The sequence below is a fragment of the Schistocerca gregaria genome, chromosome 6, assembly GCF_023897955.1.
Source record: "Schistocerca gregaria isolate iqSchGreg1 chromosome 6, iqSchGreg1.2, whole genome shotgun sequence".
NCBI classification, from domain to species: Eukaryota; Metazoa; Arthropoda; class Insecta; order Orthoptera; family Acrididae; genus Schistocerca; species Schistocerca gregaria.
The window spans coordinates 233,576,786-233,585,911 of NC_064925.1; the positions used below are offsets into that span (position 1 = coordinate 233,576,786).

At 37.3% G+C, this 9,126-nt stretch overlaps 1 protein-coding gene across 1 annotated transcript in view; it reads right to left on the reverse strand.

Moving 5' to 3' along the window:
- Nucleotides 1-4,511, reverse strand: part of LOC126278138 (uncharacterized) — a 36,018-nt gene extending 31,507 nt beyond the window's left edge. The window contains exons 1-2 of the mRNA XM_049978030.1: nt 4,365-4,511; nt 4,051-4,155 (exon numbers count right to left, since the gene is read on the reverse strand). Of these exons, the coding sequence (XP_049833987.1) occupies nt 4,051-4,155; nt 4,365-4,385 (126 nt within the window). The 5' untranslated portion in view covers nt 4,386-4,511. The remainder of the gene's footprint in view (nt 1-4,050; nt 4,156-4,364) is intronic.
- Between the last annotated feature and the right edge of the window lie 4,615 nt (nt 4,512-9,126).

Below are 9,126 nucleotides of genomic sequence, written 5' to 3' on the forward strand. Positions count from 1 at the left end.
TTCTGATGACACAAACATACCAACCAAGGGTTCAAACTCAACTTTTGCAGCTACAACTCAGATGATAACCGAACAGGTCTACAGGTTGTCAACAGCTACCAATTCAAGTCTTAATCTCATAAATACTCACATTATGTGATTTCAAACAAGCAACAATGATCTGTTAGTACCAGAAGTAGACACTAATGGCAATATACTAAATAAAATATGCTGTGTAAAATTCATTGGGGTCCAGTTTGGATAACAAGTTAAAATAGAGTGTTAACACACAGATAAAGTAATCAAGAAGTTCAGTCCAGCATTTGTTTTGTCGTTATAAACATCTCCCACTGTGTAGGCCTACAGACGAAAGTGGTAGCTTACTTGACATATTTTCATTCTACATTACTCTATGAAAAGGGGCAGTGCACCAAAAGAAAACAGTAGTCAGCTGAACGTACTAACATTTACCTAATGTCAGCTTCATGTTTTAACATAATCAAAATGTGGCATGTGATGCCATATGTGTACAACCAGACAGAACAGAATATGGCAAATATTTCTTTTGCACCTGTAGCAGTTTCTTGACTGTCTGTAGGTTGTGATGACATACTGATCTGCATGAACTTCCAGCATGCTGGAATAGCTGTGAGTCAGCAACTTCTTTTAACAGTACAATGAAAAAACCAGTCCAAAGTTGGAAATTTCTTTTTTTTTATTCACTCGAGGACGATTTTCAGGCCGGGGCCCATTTTCAAATCATCGTAACATAGTCAAAAATAGTATTTTGGAAAACGCAAACTGTCAACTATCTGTATGCACTGTATTTGTTTGTTTGTCACATTTTTGACAGGGTTTCTGCATTTTCAGAAATACCATTTTTAACTATGTTACAATGATTCAAAAATAGGTCCCAGCCAGAGACTAGTCGAGGGAATAAAAAACTGAATTTTGCAACTTTTGACAGGTTTTTTGTCGTCGTACCAATATTGATTTGTAGCAAACCTCAAGGTCTAGGTTTGGGTGAAAGGTGACAGTTTGGTTGTGAGTTCGTAAAGCAGTCTCAAAGGGTTCAGTTAATCTGTAATTAGTGCATTTATTTAGCAGAAGTGAGCATTAACAATACTGTGTAAATTACATAACCATACAGCTTGTCGAAGTCTTTTAAGGATAGCTATGTGGCAAATAAGTCACCATGACTAACCATATCCTCAACCACAATTACTTCTCCTTTGAAAGTATTCCCTACAAACAAATCCAGAGTATGGTTATGGGCAAGCTCAGGGCACCATCCTGTGCCAACCTGTTCATGGGCCATCTGGAGGAATCCTTTGTAAATACCCAGAATCCTAAACCCCCTACCTCGTTCACATTCATTGGTGACATTTTGGTGATCTGAATCGAGGGCGAGAACAACCTATCCACACTCCTCCAGAACCTCAACATCTTCTCCCCTATTCACTTCACCTGGTCATACTCAACCCAACAAGCCACCTTCCTCGATATTGACCTCCACCTCAATGATGGCTATATCAGTATCTCTGACCACATCAGACCTACCAACCATCAGGAATACCTCCACTTCGACAGCTGCTACCCATTCCACACCAAGAAGTCCCTTCCATACAGCCTAGCCACCCATGGAAAGCGCATCTGCAGTGACAAGCAGTCCCACACACTTTTTGAAGATTAACACCATATTCTTCATCAGAAGATGACTGTCTGCCATAAGTGAAGTCTGTTTCCTTTATAATGGCATTCGAGCTTGGCACTGGTCAGGAGACATTGCTTGGAAATGCAGAACAGGATCACCTGGAATCTGTGTTTAAAACACATTAAGAATGTGTTCAGGAAAAGCAAATGTAAATCACATCACATTAGAACTGTATTTGTTGGTAAAAATAGGGGCAAACCCATCCACCAATGGAAGAAGACAAACCCACAGCATTCCTTCCAACAGCAGGGTGACCTCAAGAAAAATAAGGCACATATTACATAAATATTTTAATAGCCCAGTATTCCAACCTCCAAAGAAAACTAACAATTTGCTGCACCCACTGAAAGACAGCATGGACTTGAGAGTAACTAGTGTTGACAATGTGTCACTTGAAAGTGCCAAGAATTATTAGAGGACAGATAATTAACATCATAACTAAGTGCTGCACTGATTATAAGCAGCCTTCATGGTGGGATATGTAGTGTCACAGGCTATTCTGTATGAAATAGCACTTCACACTCAAGGTTTAACTTAGCTGATGAAATATGTCGGAAGATTTCTCAATGTGTAGGTTAGACAAAAAGACTAGACAGCCCACTGTGTGGGAACTTCTGTCCAGAGTGCAGATGGGTGTGTGTGTGTGTGTGTGTGTGTGTGTGTGTGTGTGTGTGTGTGTGTGTGTGTGTGTGTGTGTACAGGTAGTGATTCCACACCCAATTTATTCACCTGATCTTGCAACCTCAGATTTTCACCTTTTCTGCTCTACTGATTAAAACAGTTCTTCACCTCAAAACCACATGATTTTTACGGTCGTGGAATTGAGAAGCTACCCCGGCATTTGCAGACTGTTGTAAACAGTGACAGATAATATATTACTGATGACTAAAGTCTCTTATGGGCATCTATTTTGTTTATTAAACGTATGAAAAAATGCTACAAACTTATTCACCAGCCCAATAAATGGTTGACAACTTTTTATCCTTCACTCTCATCCATACAAGTGCCAACTTTGTTTAACTATATTCCTATAAATAATTTTGTAGCTTTGACAGTTTTTTTCAGGACAGTGAAATTTAGCCTTTTACATTCAGAAAGCTATGACATAAATTTAATTAAAAATAAAATGTGGAGCCTTGGGGAAAATGGGACACAGGCCCTACACAATGAGAATACAATGTTATCTAAAACGATACACATTTTTGGCGGACGTATATTTCATATGCAAATAATATTGTTGAACAAAATGTAGAAAGTACACTATGGCAAATAAAGCTTTTGAAAGATCTATCTAAAGCTAATTGGTCTCTATTACACATACATGTAAACATAAACATGAATATTTTTCCAGGTTTCAAACACTAGATTTACAACAAATGTCTGATATCTTAAGACTGAATATGAATAAAGTGGCTGAATAGAAAAATAAATATTCTAAGACCCATAGTTTTTCTGTTACATATGGGAATGAAGAGATGTATTCAATATGAGTCAGCAGATTTGACTACTGATATAAGGAACAAATTACAAACATCATGACTATGACAAGATACCTGTGGCAAGTTTTTCACAAGGGCTATGCTACAGATCACGCTGTCACCACAGCAAGGTTTTTTCGCTTCACATTTGTGGTTTCCCAAAGTCACAACTAGATTGCCACCTTCCAAATTGCTTACAGCAGACAATAGGCTATGCAACAGACCAATTTGACACCGCAACCAGGTACACCCCCCCCCTTTCCAATTCATTGGCTTTTCCAACTAACAACAAGACTGAATGTATGCACCAAATCTTGAAGTCATGGCAGGCACTAATATTACATAATTGGTCACAGCTCATGGTACTCTTATCAAATACTTCTCTTGACCCAGAAAGGGGAAGGAGGACAGAATGAAGTAAAGTCAGTTAATGTGCGATGTTGGACTCACCCTCATTTACGTAATTTTGGCTGTTATGTCAGATTGATCTGCAACTCAGCCCGAGATCTAGGGAAGGTTGAAAAGTGGTAATTTGGTTGTTTGCTGGAGAAGCCAACGAATGTGAAAGCCCAAGAAAGATTGTGGTAGAAGTTCACCGGTAGCATAGCATAATGTATACGTTCACAAAATATCGTAAAATACCCAAGACTTTTACCTCGTGAGCAACGTATTGATATGTAATACGAGCTGATGGAAGGTATCTACTTCCTTGTGACAAACTGTGTCAATCTACCAACACACAAACTTCAGTCTCAGAACATGCAGCAATACAAACGCATTAGTCTAGATTCGAGTACATAACTTATCAAAGCTTGTCAATCGGGCAGCAACTGGATTTATTTCTGATAAAAAACGTATCATTCAACAAAATATAAATACCTTCTTGTGTTTACATAATAAAGCTGCGACACGTAAATTTAAGCGGAAAAACTTCAATTTCGAATTAATTCCTTTCGTTTTGCAGAGCGGACAAGTGCTTCCTTCCTGAAAGAGGTCACCGCATTACTGAAACATTGTTATTGTAAGTGAGATAGTCACAAATGAAATTTTTATGGCTACTATTCTGACAACAACTAGATAATTTACACAGAGCGTTGTTCCCCAACACATTACTGAAAAATTGTTAGTGATACGTGAGATAGTACAAAAGAAATTTTTGTGTCTATTCTTCTAACAACTAATGCGTAATTTACCCAAAGCGTTGTTCCCTGCATGCTTCACTACAGAGCACCAATTTTAACCGCGCTTAACAAAAGGCACGAGGCGGCACATACTGTTTATTTACATCATTCTGACAACTTACACTCAACACCGTGAATGTCAATGATGCTCAACGACGAAGAGTACTTGATGCACAATAGATCGCTCGGTATGTATCTCGAAACTATTTTTGTGATCTTATTTCGCGTTCCAAATTGTTTTCCATGAGAACTGATCAAATGAGACACCATTCCTCGATAAGGAAAGAATTTTTGTTAGCATGCAAAAAAGTAGCTGTACTGAGACGGAACGACTAGCGCCAAATACCTTTATCAGTGACGCATCTACATAACTATACATCTACATCTATACTCTACAAACTACTGCGAAGAGAGGGTATGACCCCTTGTACCAGTAATTAAGATCCCTTCCCGTTACATTCACGTATTGGGAGGGGAAGAATAATTGTTTGAATGTCTCTGTGCGTCGTTTAATTTTTCTAATCTTAGCCTCACGGCCCCAAGTGAGCGATACGTAGGGGGCTTAGTGTATTCGTAGAGTCATCACTTAATTCCTGTTCTTGAAACTTTGTTAACAGACTTTCTCGGTATAGTTTAGGTTACGTTACATTAAAACTTGTTCCATATGTCATGAATACGACTTTTTGTAATGATGTGAGACAGGTTACTTTAACATAAAGCTTCTTACACGATATATTTTTTTATAATTACTATTTCATATCTAAAAATTCATCTATTAAAAAGAAAGAGTTGTCATTCAGAAATTATCTTAATTTGTTTGTAAATTTTGGCTGGTTATGTGTCAGATTTTTAATGCAAATTTGATAAAAAATCAAAGACTTTTGTGGCAACATAATTCATCCCTCACTACGCCAAACGCATAGTGAAGATCATCCTTTCCTCTAGTGTTGCAGCTTTTCACTTTACTATTATTCTTGAAATGGGATAATGAATATATTTATTGTGAAGATACTACAAATATACCCAGTTCGTTGAATAGAATTCTGCAAGATGGTCTTGGGTGGGCTCCAGCTATTATTCTGATTCCAAGCTTTTGTGCAATGAATACTTTTTCTCTTAATAATGAATTACTCCAAAATATGATGCCATGTGAAAGCAGAGTATAAAAAGAGTTATAGTAGTGTAACGTAATAAAATTTGTAGTAAAACTGATAGCATAAGAAACTGAAATCTAACGTTTCAGCAGATCTTCCATGTTGTTTTTCCTATTCAATTTCTCATCAATGCTTAATCAGAAATTCTGAATGATCTGCCTCAGTAACAGATTTCTGTGAGAAGTTTACATTTATCAATGGCGTTATACCAATTGCTTTACAATTTCCTCAGCTAATTCTTGTTTCTTGGGTGTGATTACTATACTTGTATCATCAGCAAAAAGAACTAGCTTTGCATCTTCATGAATACAGAGTGGTAAGTCAATAGCACTTACACACACACACACACACACACACACACACACACACACACACACAAACATAAAGAACAATAAGACACCCAAGACTGAGCCCTATGGGACACAGTGCTTGATACCTCCCCCCCACTCAGAGGCCTCAGATAATTTTTGCCGACTATCTGTACTGCAAATTTCAACTTTCTTCCAGTTAAATCATTTGTGCACTATCCCACTCATACCACAACACGTAAGCTTACGTAGAAGAATTTCATGATTCACATAGTAAAAAGCCTTTGGGAGATCACAGAAAATCTCAATGGGTGATGTTCTGTTATTCAGAGCATTTAAAATTTGGTCAGTGAAAGTATATATAGCGCTTTCCGCTGAAAAGCCTTTCTGAAAACCAAACTGACATTTTGTCAGTACTTCATTTTTACAAATATGTGAAACTACTCTTAATACATTACTTTTTCAAGAATTTTGGATAATGCTGTCAGAAGTGAGACCGAGTGATATTTGTTAACATTGGCCCTATCCCTCTTTTTATGCATTGGTTTAAAAATAGCATATTTCAGTATATCTGGAAAAATGCAATGTTTCAGTGAGCATATGGGGCTAAGAATCCTATTTCTCTTTTGGAACAAGCTTTAAGTACTCTGTTGGAAATGCCATTAATTCGATGTGAGCTGTTACTCTTGAGTAAATTTATTGTTTTCCTAATTTCAGTAGAAGAGATGGTTTGAATTTCAGTTTTATCAAATTGCATATGTATTGCCTCTACCATATACAGCCTTGCTTTTTCCGGTAAGCAGCTGGATCCTTTTTTCTCTATAAGACTTAAAAATGATTATTAAAATATGTTCTACTTCTGTCTTTATGTTAACACACTTTTCATTGAGTTTGATAGAAATTCACTCTTTCTGTGCTTTCAGTTGCCCGGGTTCACTCTGTACAATATTCCAAATCATCTTAATGTTATTATCAGAGTGCTAATCTCAGATGTAATGCACATACGTCTAGACTTTTAATAGCTTTTCTTAATGCAGTGCAGAAATTTTTATAAAGTTTGACTGTTACTGGATCGAATGAAACAATCATTTTATTGTTACCAGTCACTCTTTACATCCACAAAGTGTTTTGAAGATTTAAACTTCCATCATCAGGTGGATTTACACATGTTTGTGTCATATATGTGTATATTGTGCTACATTTTTCGCCTAACTCATGGCACTGGTCATAGGCGCCTTCCATTATTGTAACACACCACATGTAAATTGTCACATTTTATAAAATTATTATAATGTAATCCCACAAGGATCTGCAACTGCTTGTAGTATGACTGAATGAAAATGTTTATAAAACATTGTACCAGAACTTTCTGGGAATTGTATACAGATTTCTGACTGCATTTGGAATATTCTGTATGTTACATAAATCATTTATAGTATTTATATAATCATCTTTAGAAGACATTCTCATGTGAAGTGCCTAGAGGGAATCCCACAATACATTACTGGTTGACTCCACAATTCTTACGATGCTTGTGAATCCTATTGTGAACATCAGAGCTGTGTCTCGAAAACCTATTCTCGGTTCTAGTAACCCATAACAATTGTTGTTGACCTTAAAAAATTATGTTACTCCATTGAAAGAAAATCTGCAGCTACTTGTATATCGAGCTAGAGACAGAAGTTACGCACAGTAAGCATATGGCAATGTACTCTCCTCGTTACATGCTATCATTTGCCAAAATCTTGTTTCGACATCTCAAACCATTTATGAGATATGAGAGTGTTACGAATATTTATCGTCTGGGCGCACAAGTGGAGTGAAATGTGCTAAAATGAATCCATTACAGAGATACAGGTCCCAACCCAAATTTAAGGAATGATTAAATACGTTGACTGCATTTGGTATGCAGCAACATATGGCCTAATATGCACCAAATGCACATTCATAGCGACTTCTATTTTTCTTTCCAAACTACTCGACTTTCTTGGAGAAGCTTGCTTAAATTTTGAAATATCACACTAATTATGAGGATCGTCAAGAACCGAATTTGTTTACTGCAGATTATTTAAAATCTTTTGAGAAAGACTGCATATCAGCCGAATTTTTTGCCAACTGCTTGCTGTTCCCTGGGCACAGTTTATCTGGACACTAAGCAGCAACTGCACAAAGCATGACTCTACTCTGCTCTATAGTGCCACTCCACTACAATCTGGGACTGGGGAACACATATCCATGCACACAGAGATTGGACATTATAACACAATAACGAAGCAGAAAACATTAACACTCCATATGGAAAGTGACATCGAAAGCATATTGAAGGGAGAACACAAAGTCATAAGAAAACGTGTCGTCCTAAAGCTGATGGAAGAAAGATACACATTACACTCTATGAAAACTACAGCAACATCAAACACAGCGGCAGCTGTCAGAAAAATAAGGTTTGAAGTTTTACAGCCCAAACAACAGGCTACCATCTACAAGGCTCACCAACAGAGTTCTGACAATGTACAACTGGTCAAATGAACAACGCTATGGATCACAGAAGTCAAACTAGAGCTAGCAAAAGAAAACATCGAACGAATAGGAGTAGAAAACAGAAACATATGCAGAGATAAGATACACAAGTGGAATGTGAGGTTAGGGAATGAACTCCCAAAGAAACCAGGAAGAAACTGGACTACTGAAGACAGAAAGAAACTCCATAGAAAAACTGAGAGAATAGTGGAAGATCAGAAAGAATGCTTAGATGAGGCAGAATGCTTTACTTGTTCCTACAGGGTGTCAACTACACTGGTATTCAGTATGTTATTGACTATTTTTCTTTATGCCAAGGAAATTTAAAGCTACTGTTTTATTTTTATTTATTATTGGATTGTTATGGAGGAATCAGATTACAATACTATACACTAAATCAGTGTAACTGATAGTGTGTTTTGAAGCATTTCTGCATCTTATCATGATAAGATTTGCAACATGCCAAGTCTTATCTGCATATTGTGCTTCTGTTTGCTTGACTGCAGTATTTAAATTATGCACTCACAGTGAGCGTGGACAGCATTTGTGGTACTAGCCATTCGACCATGATGCAGAGACCAAGTGGCACTGGGCAGTGGCTTGCTTCCAGTGAAGGCAGCCTAGCTCCACATGGGTTTTTCACAGGCTGGACGAGATGTCAGGTCAAGTAGCTGCTGAGTCTTTCAAATTGCGTTGCAATTATTTGCACATGAACTGTGCTGATTACAAGGGAAAACAAGGTGTCGAACAAAAGTGAATTTGATTGTGAATCCAATGGTATACAGATATGAT